Source organism: Dermacentor andersoni, chromosome 4 (assembly GCF_023375885.2).
Source record: "Dermacentor andersoni chromosome 4, qqDerAnde1_hic_scaffold, whole genome shotgun sequence".
Lineage (NCBI taxonomy): Eukaryota > Metazoa > Arthropoda > Arachnida > Ixodida > Ixodidae > Dermacentor > Dermacentor andersoni.
The window spans coordinates 30,635,344-30,648,905 of NC_092817.1; the positions used below are offsets into that span (position 1 = coordinate 30,635,344).

General features: G+C 45.8%; 1 protein-coding gene across 1 annotated transcript; it reads left to right on the top strand.

Annotated features, from left to right (window-relative positions):
• Nucleotides 1-225: 225 nt before the first annotated feature.
• Nucleotides 226-13,279, top strand: LOC126536625 (glutamate receptor ionotropic, kainate glr-3-like). The gene is made up of 7 exons (XM_050183656.2): nt 226-344; nt 1,732-1,822; nt 5,784-5,945; nt 7,033-7,192; nt 8,002-8,228; nt 11,232-11,521; nt 12,967-13,279. The coding sequence occupies exons 1-7, from the start codon at nt 226-228 to the stop codon at nt 13,277-13,279; spliced, it is 1,362 nt and encodes a 453-aa protein (XP_050039613.2).
• The last annotated feature ends 283 nt before the right edge of the window (nt 13,280-13,562 follow it).

Genomic DNA, 13,562 nt, shown 5'->3' on the forward strand with positions numbered 1-13,562 from the left:
CACATGAAGAACCACCTCCGACGGTACACAACATTCTGATAGTGTCAGGAGCCTTTCTGCGATGCTTTCTCTCTTTTTTTTTTCTAGAAACAAGTTCTTCCTTTTTTCTCTGTGTGTGGAAGGAATGAGGCGTCAAGCTTTTGAGTAGCTCACCCCGCGGTGTTTTGGCAAATTCAGTGGAGTTATATCAGTGAGTTCTTCGAACAATAAACTGGAGTATCCTTCATGCCGGCGTTGCAGTGGCCCCCGTATGTGATATACGTCAAAGACGAGTACGGGCAAGACAGGGTGTGGGGCATCTCCGGAGCACTCATGGGAAATATGACGGAGTCCATGGGCCTACGGTAAGTTGCGGCGCAGCAACGTATGCGCATTCCACATGCAAGGTTCCAAGACACCGTGCACGTTTTGCCACGTTTTGCTAGGTGCCGCCGTTTGAATAAATAATGTCGCACTGCGAAGGATTATTTCCGAGTTCTTTTGTATATTATTTTTCTGATGCAAACATAGAAATTAAACGCTTGCTTTGACCTCATTGCTACAGCTCTCCGCTTGTCCTTAAGGAGTACTTCATATATTCGCCTCATACTGCCAACCCACCCCTCCATTGCTTCATCTTGCTTTTCAAATAAACTGGTGTTTCTCTATTTTTTTTTCTTTTAGTGGGGGGGGGGGGGGAGGTGATATGGAAATCTCCACCGCTCTTTTTGTTTTCCAGTCCTTCGGTCACAATCACAAGGACACGGCTGAAAACGTGGTGGCGAAATATGATAAGAACTATACAAAGTTATTTCCTCGTTCTTCTTTTCATTTGTTTAATCTTTTTAATCATTCGGTTTATATGTATTCGTCTATTTCATCTAATTCATCTGTTTATTATATTCATCTGTTTAATAACGCATCTCCACTAATCATTAAGCCATCTGCTAATTGTCTCTACTTTCCACGGAATAATCTTCCCATGGTTCTCCTTTACTTGCATCGACCATTCTGCATAATGAAGCATGCTTTAAGTTGCCTGTGAAAGTTAAGGTGTCAACCCCGCCTATGTCTCTGTATATTGCTTCATTTGCCATGCTGCCTTGCACATCTAAAATAGGTCTATTGGCAGTTCTATGCCTAATATTAGTGCTAAAATTGTTGTCTCATGCCAGGTATCATTTGTAGGTTTTTCTTTTTACCGCAATCATGGCGCAGCCAAAGGGCATGGACGAAAGAACCGACACAAGGCGAAATTTCGATACAGTTGAGCGCGAGTTTGGTGAGGTCTTGTCAGATTCTCGTTACTGTGTCTTACCCGGCGTTCGCTACTGCGGCGAAATTCGGCGTGAACAACTCATTAGCGCGTTCACTCTAACAGCGGGCCGCTTAGCGCCTTTGGAACAACCTTCAAGTATATTCCCGTTTTTTCGTCAGTTTGTCGAGAGACAGACCCCTGACACTGTTTAAAGGCACGAGTTCCAGCACTGCACGTGACCTGACGGTAGCTGAAACAGTTAAGCATACATCTGTTATATATTTGAGTATAACACACATATGCTTGGTTGGTTTAGTTACCTTTAGTTACCGCTAACGTGTGTTACTTCTGAAGACTATTTATCAATAGTCTTTAAAAGTAACCCCAGTTAGCAGATAACAGTCACCGCGTACCGTTCAACGAAGTTTGCCTTCGAATCGGCAAATGAGGTGTGCCTTACTCAGAAATTGACGAATGGATTTTTTGATGTCAAGGTACGTTGTGAAGAAGCCCGCCGACAACCAGTGGGGGTACCGGATGGCCAACGGATCGTGGGCAGGCATGCTGGGAGATTTGCACAGAAATGTAAGCGATACGGGCGAAACTTTACACGTTTTCTAGTCTATCTGATTCACTCCTTGCAAAGTCAATCAGGCCCCAATAAACTTCCTTAAGAAAGTCGCGCGCGAGCCTCGCGGATGCCCGCCGAGAAGCCCGGATGAAAGGACTCCGTCTCCGCTGTCGTCTGCTACTGCTATGTGCTTGCATGGTCCTTGCAACAGGCACAGCAACCGTCTACTCATTTTTCTGTCGTTATAGGTCAGCCGGTCATGCGCGAGCATCATGAAATTTTCCGCAGATGCGCAAGTATTCACACGTCATGCTTCAAGGCTCAAAAAGCCATGTTAGTCACATTTCTTACGCCGTTTGTCCCTGCGAGTGTTGCCTCCCTTGTTTAGCTTTTCGCTGGGTTTTGATACTTTTATTTCGTGCGTGTTGCATTGGCATTTGACGCATACTTGAGAGAAAGGGTTTGCAATACTGATAACATATACGCATGAAGACATACATATTATATACGTTGATACGTTGTACGACTTTCGTCCCCACCTCGAGAAAACAAGTTAATGGAAAAACGCGTTTACCATGTGCTTTAAGTTGCTGCTAATGTTGGACGCGCCAAACTTCCTTTTCTGTCATGCTGCTTACGACACGACACGAAAACGCATACTTTATATGTTTGTTTGTTTGTTGTTTTTTTTTTGTTTGTTTTGAACTCAGAGGGTCCCAACGTGGGACGTTACATGAGGGGTGAGCGTTGCCGACGGCTAATTATGTGGTGGTTGTTGTGGATGGGCAAGAAGCTTGAGATTTGAGAAAAACAAAATCAGCTGCAGAGGCAGTAAAAGCGGGAAGACGATTCTAGTCTCGCGCAGTCTTCCTCAAAAAAAAAAAAAAAAAGATGGCGGGTACGTATACGACTATATCAGACCGCGTTCACGTGGCTGGTTCTGGTGATGCGTAGGGCTGGGTGGTGAACGCGTTATCAAGAGGCAAGGAGTGATAAAAGCTGTGACAAACACGAAGGCGGGCTAAATTCACTGCGAGTGCCTAGCCGGTGTCAATCAAGCTAGCATTTTAGAAGCGGAATGCTGGTGGTGATAGAGTAACCAGATACTATGAATCGTACGGCTCAACGCTGTGCTGATTCGAAAGCGTTGCTGAAATTAGAATAATGAGAGTCGAATACAGAACAGCCACGTTAAAGCTTAGGTCACACGAGTGTTTTGTAGGTGAGAATTTTCAAGTCAGGCGGTGCTAAGACTGTATTACGCCTATTAGTAGATCAAGAACACGATTAGTGGAATTCACGACGTTATTAATACGGATAGACCAAGTTAGGTCTGGAGAAATGTATAAAACGAAATACTCCTCCATATCAGTCGTGTTAATTGCCGTATTGTTAAGCTGCATACGGTGTTTGCAAGCATGCCTATGTGCGTGTTACTGGCGTAAATTGCGCATAATAATATTGTCACGCACGCCGTATGGTGGCTCGTTTTCCGGAGCGCACAAGCGAGATTGCACCAAGAATGCTTTGGCAGGTTCGCGCTTGCCCCGTGTGATGCAGTAGTGTCATTAGATTGATGCAAAAACAGTGACTCGTAAGCTGCCAACGCCACCTCGGAGTACCGACACTACAGAGTGTGCCGATCGCCGGCGGCCGCAGAGATCGTCTTTGGTTCCATACCTTCAGTCTTAAGCGCATAGCATCACAACCGCGTGTTCGCGCCACCGCTGAATCTAAAAGCGATATGCAACTGTGATACATCAACGCGACCTAGAACTATTAAAGGGAAGCTGAAAGGTTTTCCAGAAAAAATGAGTGAAAATCTGTACATAATGGTTTTCAACTCTCCGAATTCGAATATCGTATCGAAATTGAGCTTAAGAAAGCGCAAATATATTTTATTTCGACGAAAAGTGCAGCAGCGGACACCCCCAGCTCGCGCGTCTCGTTTTCGCCTGTGATTGGTCGGGCGCCTCGTGACGTCAACTCTAGTAACCGACCGCTGCCGCTACACATGAAGCGCGGTGCCAGGTAGTTTGGTGCTATTTTTCTGAGACGGTAATGGAAAATTTATAGAGACTGCGTTTTTCTGAGGAGTTCGGCGTTACTCCCTACATGTACGAGCCGATTGCGAAGAGCCGGCCTCTCGAAGAAGCAAACGATGCTGGTGCGAGCAGTGCTTTCGACGCGAACGAAAGCAAAGTCTTGGGATCTCCTCGTGTTGGAAATGCTCTTTGGTGAGTATGTTTTTTGCAAAGCGATCTAGTGATCTCGCCGATCTTTCGCCGATCTAGTCAGCTCGTTTCCGGTCAAACAACTGTAGTGTTGTGTTCCTGCATGCCTCCTCGTGGAACGTAAGCGGGGATGCGATCGTCGGCATTTGTGCGCTGTCCAAAGCTGTCGGCAATCTAGAAAGACGGTTTAAACGCGTGAAAAGCTTCCCGGTTCATGCAGTACGTGTAGTGACCTTCATCTGTTGACTACCACGTTGACTACCACTCACGTTGATTACCACTCACGTTGACTACCACGCATGTTGACTACCACTCTACATACACGCAGACACACCAACAAAGGAATGCAGGGTCGATCGAAGCACATTACGATGGCACGCACGCAGAAACAAGCGCGGTCAGGCACGGTCGCGGACGCTGCGAAGGAACGAAACACTAGAGTTGACGTCACAACACCGCGGTTTCCGGTCTCCGCTCGCATCGTCAGCGTCAGCAGAAGCGCGCGGCATTCGACGCGGGGGCGGAGCTACAGCGCAATTTCAACCGACGATTACGTGGCTCCTAATTGAAAAAGAAACCCAAATTTTACCTACGTGGTTTATAATGTTCCCGCATCCGTATATGAGCGTCTTATTGAATTCGACAGACTCTTCAGCTTCCCTTTAATGGACCCAGCACTGACGAAAGCCGACTGCTTGCCACAAACGTAGATGACCTCCCTCGCGCATTAGCCGCTATACAAGCCCGTCAGAAAGTCTGAAGAAACTTCTCTCGGATTAGGCACCAGAATTTACTCGTTTATTTTACCTTTTGGAAAGCAGAAAAAATGCAATAATGAACAATTTCACGCAAAGTTTAATAGTCATGCGCGTAACGATAAAGCCTAGACTGCAACACGCCAAGCGAACACTTGCCTTCGCAGCCGGGTAAAATGCTTTGCCGAAGGTTAAGCAGTGCGCATGCTTACAGGCCGTAACTGGTGATCACAAAGATAACTAAAAATTTCAAAAAAAGAAAACAAGAAAAATTTGTAGGTCACTTTCACGTGCCGCGTAGACAGAAGCTGCCCCGCGCGCCCTCTCGCCAAACGATGCCACCGGGAAAAAGCGCGGCCCTAGATGTTTCCCAAAAGGCCCACTCTGAAACACTTATTTTCTTAACAGGGAAGCCTTTATTGCCTTAAGGTCACAATGTTATGAAAAGTCCCTCACGTGCGAACGTCTCTGCCTGAAAGCGCTTCCAACTGAAAGCACTCTATTGTCGCGTTCGGCATGCAACATCAACAATTATTGATGTGCAGTGCTAGAAGCTGAAGTTACTGTGGTTAACAATTCCAACTATCTATTCCACCTTCTTAAGACCCTGAAAACTAAGTGAAACCAGTCTACCGAGCTCAGAACCTTTATATACAAAACGATCGCACGCATTTGTTTATTGCTGTTACATATCACTGTCAAGCACACGTTTATGCTGCCAATTAGTGCGATGTCAGGATTTTAATTTAGAACCTTATTGTTGATTGCTTCCTGCCCACGAAACCGTCCTGGTTCATCGCCCCGAAACACGTCCTCGTCTTCTCCGCTCACTTTGACAACGATTCGTAATTTATAAACTGGAGCCACAAAATTTTGAATTTAGTGGATTTAGTGGATAAACTACTTACCTCACGTGGCAATGTATGTGGTCTAAATAGAAGTACTACGACCACAGAAAAATGCAACATTTTAATTTTTCTTGGCAGGAGAGCGAGCTTGCCGTGGGACCTTTTGTGATCACGTCTGGTACTGCTTCACATTTCCCGAATGGCTACATCTACATGATTGACACATTCAACTTTATGAGTGGCATCGAGCACCCATTCGCTACTGAAATTTTCACCAGGATCTCAGCATTTGACATTCAGGCAAGTACAGGAATTATCGATATACTTTCTTTACAGAACCTAAAAGCTAACCTACACGGTACTAATAAATAATTGATATCAGTGCCTGTGTAAATAAAATTGGTAGAGCAGGTAAGCATGTGCTCATTTACACAACAGTTTCGCACCTTTTGCCAGGGGCGTCGCGAGAGGGTGGCACACCGAACCCGTGTCCTCCCCCTACCCGAAATTTTTTTGTACCAGGTATATACCAGGTACCAGGTACCCGGTTGTGTACCAACGTGCGACAAGACTCGCCTACCCCGCCACCTCTCGCGGTCAAGTGCGAATGCCACCCCTACCCCGCCCCCTTCCGAAAAAAAAAAAAGAGATTTCAGGCCATGCCGCTGCCAGAATATAGTTCGTGAGACACGGTAAAGCCCGTGTAAACACAGTGACTTCCGAAGCCTTGTAGCTTGTCTGCAAGAATCGTCAGTAATAAATACCAAGGTATAAAACTCAGTCAAATGAAAATTGTCTAAATGTATCAGTTAGCTCAAGTATTCGGAAGGTTCCAAAGAAAAGACGATGTGCGTGGAGGATGAAAGCTGGTAAATAATACAGGATGGATGCCTTCTTGCAAGCGTGCATACAGAATGTTACAGCGAAAATAGGCTTCTCAACGGCCTCCCTGAAATCAGCTATTAGCCTTCCCTGCTTCAGCTATACGTTCTTCTGTGCTTCTGTTCGAACATATCTGCTTGCAATATAACTAATAAACACGTGCAAAAATTATTATTTACTCCACGAGGCAATCTACTGAATGCATGCGTAATGACAGCGCGTTGTTTCTTCTTTACTGTGACTTTACAAAGTCATGTACCGAGTCTTTTTTTATTATTATTATTGTTCCTTCAGAAGGCAACCAATAAGCTTTTGTACATTCTGCACACTGCCCTTTATTACGGTCGTTATGCTCTCCAGGTAAATCTCTCTCTCACCAACTCACAGAGCTAATATTGCACGTCAGCGCTAAATTTTTTTCTATATGACGATAACACCTCCCACGCAATGAGAACCGCAAATCGCGACGTGTATACCGGAGCCGAAATGCGTTCTCCCTGCGCAGATGTGGGCCCTGATGTTCGCGTACATGATCTTGCTGGCATTCCTCAGCCTTCGTCTGCTGTCCGCAAACGAGCAACGGCGCTCCACAGCCGGCTTTCTCGAGCGATTCGACAAGTGGAACGACATGCTCTTCCTCTACTTTTCCGGTCTCATGCAGAGAGGTATTCTATGGCCCTTTCACGCATTAGGTTATTGAGGCACAGCACATTTGATCAAAAGAAAGCTGAACCGCTCGTGCTAACAACATTCATTATAGCCCTTAGCTGTGATATGTGAACTTTCAAGTCAACTAACGTATAGCCCGCTGCATGAACACGGCAAATCTAGAAACAGCAAGTGTCACTCGTGTGCATTTGACGTCGCAAGAGCATGTTGTCTCATCGGAATGGTATTGTGCGCGACAACGCGAAGATGGTTGCTTAACAGCCAAACATGCTTAGGAAGACAGTATCCATCAAAGCGCAGTTAAATCAAAGTGAAAGAACAAAATAACGTTGCGTGCAGTTTCAAAACAGCGGAGCTGTCTTTTTTTCAATTCCACATAATAATGTATGCCTTATATAGAAAACACCATAGTAACTGAAATGAATCTAGTATTGTGACTTAACGGTGCGAATTGTGAAAATGCTGTAAAATTCAATAAAAGAGAGCCTGTTATCGATTAAGAAACCGTAATTTTTCCCCTCGTGGCACTCACCATTAATGCACCGTTCCTAACGAGATATAAATTAACACGCGATCATTCATAAATACTCTTAAACAATCCACCTGTCGGCCTGTCCGTCTTAATACGCGAGCAGGGGCAACTGGTTCCTTTAGCGACGCATCCGAAACTTCTTCAAGTCGCGTATGCGTCCAGCTTAACTCATAAGAATGTGGTAAAGGAGTAAGAGAATCCCTTCTCCCTTGTGAACGAGTCATGTTTGTGTTCTGTTGTACGAGTTTCATACGCGCGTCACGCCTTGCGCAGCCTCCTCTCATCGCGACGGCAGCAACACGAGCGCCCTGTTCCATGGCCTGCTGTGGCTGTGGCTGGTGTGCAGCTTCTTCGTGATGAACTTCTTCACGGCCAACATGAGTGCCAGCCTGATGGTGAAGACCGAGGCGCCGCGCATACGCACAGTGGCTGACGTGCTGCGGACGCCCGACAAACGCATACTGCTCTTCGCAGACAGCGGCTTCACCGACCTTCTTATGGTATACGCGCACGTGGTCCTATCAACAATCGGACTAAGTTGACGACCTGTAATCGTCGCAAGGCAGTGGCGCGCAAATTTGCGCCGCGTAGTCTGTACTGTTTAGAACGCGCTCACTCGCAGGACTGTTTCACCTCATCTTGCGTCACTGACCACTTATGGTTTATTCCTTTCACACCTAATTCAGTGGATTTCGAGCCGTTCTCTTTCATCGCCGTAATCTGTAAACGAAGTTCCAGGGACGAATCCGCGCTTTTCTTATTATGCTCTGACCCTTGAGAGAACGTCCCCCAGCGACTGATCCCCAGCGCAAGTATATTCATTTCCCCTTCCGGGGATTCTTTGAGTGTTGGACAGATTTGATCTGAAGCCTATCAACGTATGGGGCAGCAGCCCATTTCTTTCAGTGTACTCGTTTAGCCTGTTAAGAATGACGTGTTCCATACCTTCCCCAGGCAAGAGGTTAAGGAGATAGGGCGGAGATTCTCTAGCTCCAGCTTCTTGCCTGGTTTGGGTATGAAAATTACGTTTGCATGTTTCCAGCTGGTGGGTATAGTTCCCTCTTTCCAGTGGATGTTGAAATTCAGCAAGATATCCTACATCCGGGCCCTATAAGAGCCACCCGTACAATTCTAGGGCTGGACGTGAGTAAAGCGTTCGACAATGTGTCACATGCTTCAATACTCACAAATCTAGCCCAAATGAATGTCGGGAAGCGCACTTATAGCTATATTACAAGCTTTCTCAAGGATCGCACTGCAGAAATACATTTTGGGGGCATTAAAAGCGGACAATTTCAATTAAAAGCGGACAATTTCAATTAGGTACAAGGGGCACCCCTCAGGGTGCGGTCCTCTCCCCCTTCCTTTTCAATGTGACCATGCGAAACCTGCCTCCATTACTGGAAAGGATCCCGCATATCAAACACTCCATCTATGCCGATGATATCACCATCTGGACAAATAGCGGTTCCGATGGAGAAATTACGGAAGCATTACAAGCGGCCGCGGATACCGTACAAAATTTTGTGCGACAGAATGGTCTAGCGTGCTCGCCGACAAAATCGGAGCTTCTCGTCATCCATGATAAATCAACCAAACACGCCACCGAAAGGGACGCCACCTCCCCTATACGAGTCAGTATGGAAGACGGCCCAGTTCCGCCCGTACTGACTATAAGAGTCCTGGGCATGCTAATTCAACATAACACCCATAATTCTGAGGCGATTGTCCGATTACGGACGACAGCCCGCCAAATATGTGGCCTAATCAGACGAGTAGCCACACGACACCGCGGTATGGAGGAGGCTGATATCTGCCATTTGACGCAGGCTTTCCTGATCAGTCGCGTCGTGTATTCCTTTCCTTACTACCACCTACGCCTTTCTGACAAGGAAAAGGTTAACAGCATCATTCGCACAGCTCATAAAGCTGTCCTTGGTCTCCCGACGTATGCGAACACTGAACGATTACTTGAGCTAGGTATATACAATACCCTAGACGAACTCGTAGAGGCCCATAAAACAGCCCAACGTGAACGACTCTCCCGCACCGCAACTGGCAGGGTTATTCTAAGTAAACTCGGGCTGAATCCCGTTATGAATTCAGCAGGAAGAACAACATTACTCGGTGCGGTCAAACGCCGTTTGGTTATAAAACCGTTACCCAAGAACATGCTCTCTGGGAGACACGACAAGAGGCGGTCTGCCAGAGCCAAGGCCCTTCAAGAAAGGTACCAAAGCAACCAGCACACCGCTTATGTCGATGCAGCAAAGCAAAATCACCAAACTTACGTAGTCAGCGTCGTGACCGGAGAGGGAAGTATCCTCAACGCCGCGACCATAAAAACAGCGTCCACCGCGGAAGCGGAAGAGACTGCCATTGCTTTGGCCATCATGAATCCCTCCGTGCAAACTATCATAAGCGACTCCAAAAGGGCAATGCATCTCGTCTTCTAGTCCGGCTGTGGCGGCTCAACGCAGCAGCGCGGGCCATACCATGGAGGCAATCTGCGGTGGATTTGAAGGCTAGGGGGCCCGAGATACGAACGAACGAACGAACGGAATGATCATGATGATTTATGGTCTCTAATGGCACAAAGGCAACAATGGCCATAGAGCGCCAGAGCAATGGCTCAGGGTAATGAATGAATGAATGTCTTTGTTCCAAAAAGGAAGTTTGCTTATTAATTGCTCGCTAACTTTTACTTACTTCTTATTTACTTGCCTTTATTTCTTTAATTACTTTTACTTACTTACTTACTTACTTACTTTACTTACTTACTTACTTACTTTACTTACTTACTTTACTTACTTTACTTAAATATTTACTTTAATTACTTACTTACTTTACTTGCTTGCTTGCTTGCTTACTTACTTACTTACTTACTTACTTACTTACTTACTTACTTACTTACTTACTTACTTACTTACTTACTTACTTACTTACTTACTTACTTACTTACTTACTTACTTATTTACTTACTTACTTACTTACTTTACTTACTTACTTACTTACTACTTACTTACTTACTTTACTTTTACTTACTTACCTACTCACTCACTCACTCACACACTCACTCACTCACTTACTTACTTACTTACTTACTTACTTACTTACTTACTTACTTACTTACTTACTTACTTACTTACTTACTTACTTACTTACTTACTTTACTTACTTACTTACTTTACTTACTTACTTTACTTACTTACTTACTTACTTACTTACTTTACTTACTTACTTACTTACTTACTTACTTACTTACTTACTTACTTACTTACTTACTTACTTACTTACTTACTTACTTACTTACTTACTTACTTACTTACTTTTACTCCCTTTTTACTTACTTTTACTTCTGTATTGTTTCCTGGACTGAAATAATACAGAGGCACACGCATACACTTCTGCGTGATAGCGTTACGGCTATCATAGTGCCGGAGCTTCTACAGTCCCGCATGGCGCAAACTGCGTTGCTCTTACTATATGACTCTTTGGCGCAGTACTCGGATCTGGAGTCTTACCGAGCCGTGTACAGCCAAATCATGCGGACGGGCGGCGAGGTGCGACCGGCGGACGTGTTCCTACAGAGCAACATGCGCCGTGTGCTCAAGCAGGACGTGGTGATCCTGCAGGAGAGACTAACGCTCGACGACCAGGTGGGGCGCCAGTGCTCGAGCCTCGTCGGCCACGGTTTCTTCTACTTTAGCGATGAGTATCTGGCGACGCTCATGATCGGCTGGTATGCTAGAGCTGACTTCGACCCCGTGCTCAAGGATGAGTTTGACATCAGGTAATCATGCACTGGCAAAAGATGTCTTTCTTTTTTCAGTCTGTCTTTTTCGCAGATATGATTCACCAGAGCTCCTTCTTACGAAGCATTCATGCACACGAGAATGGCATTTACGTGGATTATCCGAAATGCATCATCCATATACTGTCCACATTTTTTTATATTATAGGGTGCACCAGCTATCGTAAGCCAAGCTGTTAAAAGAAAAGAAAATGGGCTCCAATCTACGCTGTCAATTTGGTTGGCCAGCGAAGCTGTGGTATCCCCTGATCCGATAGACCAATGTGACGTAGCCTTGAACAGTGTCCTGCGGAGCCTGAACGTGACGCCATTGTGCGTATTGATGTTGCTGTTCCTTTCGTCGTTCATCGTATTCGCGCTGCTCTCTTTTGTCTTGCGCTAGCTCATTCAGGTTGCGCCTGCAAATTTCCTAATTACATTGCCCCCCTTAATTCTCTGCTGTCCTAGACTGCGCTTCACTTTTCTTGACAACAATTCTGTAACGTTAATGGCCACCGTTTATCTGCCCTGCGCATTACATGGCCAGCAGAGCGCCATTTTTTAAATCCTAATGTCAACTGTAATATCAGCTACCCCCGTTTGCTGTCTATTCCACACCATTGTCGTCCCCCTCTCTTAACGCTACGCCTAACATTTTTCGTTTCATCTCTCGTTGCACGGTTTTTAACTTCTCAAATTTTCTTGTTAGCCTCGAAGTTTGCGTCCCACCAGTAGAAAGCAACGACTGCACACTTTTCATAGATAGTGGTAAGCTGCTGGTCTTGATTTCATAATACGTGCCGCATGTTCTCCAGCCTGATTTTATTACTATATAAGTATCCTTCTCATAATCAGGATCCCCTGTGAGTAAATCACCTAGATAAACATACTGATGCACAGATTCTAGAGGCTATAGCTGCCAATGGAATGAATGCTAGTTCTCTTGCCAGGCTATTGGACATTACCGTTGACTTCTGCATAGTAATATTCAACGCTACGCTATTCAATGATATTCAACGGCTAAGGCCCTCAACCATTTGTTGCAAGTCATCCCCAGTGTTGCTGAACCGGACAATGTCATCTGCAAGCCGTAGGGGTCTGTAGTATTCGCCGTTGATCCTCACCTCCTAGTCCTTTCCGGTGTATAGTGACTTGAACACTTCTAAGCATGCAGTGAGTAGCATCGGGGCAATTCTTGTCTCCTTCAGACCGCTTTCTTGATGGGCAATTTTCTGTTTTTGTGCGGACAATTAAGGTCTGTGGAGTCGTTATAGATATTTGCTTCCTGTACTAATTAACTATATACGCAGTGCCTTTAATGAATGCACGCTAGTATCTCTACTGAATATCTACACTGCGTTTGATAAACTACGTTATATTTCAGCCTTTTCTTTACCTCTACGTTCCGAAAAGTTCCGTAAGCATAAGTCCGAACCTGCTTGCAGGCTGAAGTGGTTTGTGGAGAGCGGCCTCCTGCAGCGGTTCCGGCAGGAGATCTCCCCTATCGGTGAGGAGTGTATGCTGCGCATGAGCGACAAGGCGGACATGCAGCACCGCGCCTTGCTCTTCGACGACCTGAAGCCGCTGTTCTTACTCTTGCTACTGCTGCTGAAGGCAGCCGCTGTCGTCTTCGTCATCGAGCTGCTAGTTGCGACTGCGAACCGAAGACGTGCAAGGCCTCGGCGCCACTGCACATCACAGACCGCCACCGGAAGCTACAGCGCCGGCTCACTCGAACAAACTGCACAAACAGCCTGAACTATAATCTTTAAATCCCGTCAACAGAACGCAGCCTCGCTGAATCACATGGTATTCTTGAGACAACCTTCGACCACGGCCGGAAACATACCGTTCACAGTAGCGCATAGCTTTACACCCGTGAACGCCTTCAACACAGCGATTTCCGCAAATCACTTAGAGGGCCACATTTCCTTTAACTTTCACGCATGAACGGAGCACACATCTCTGTCCACTCCACGAATTTCTTACTCCTTGTCAAGTTGGTTATAGTTAGCAAAAGCTTAGTTGCACCGCTACGGCA

Bases quoted from the DNA above. Each gene is read 5' to 3' on its own strand.
- LOC126536625 (XM_050183656.2), top strand. From the start codon at position 226: ATGCCGGCGTTGCAGTGGCCCCCGTATGTGATATACGTCAAAGACGAG. The intron at 1,823-5,783 runs GTAAGCGATACG...TTTTCTTGGCAG, and splicing joins TGGGAGATTTGCACAGAAAT to GAGAGCGAGCTTGCCGTGGG. The intron at 8,229-11,231 runs GTATACGCGCAC...TCTTTGGCGCAG, and splicing joins GCTTCACCGACCTTCTTATG to TACTCGGATCTGGAGTCTTA.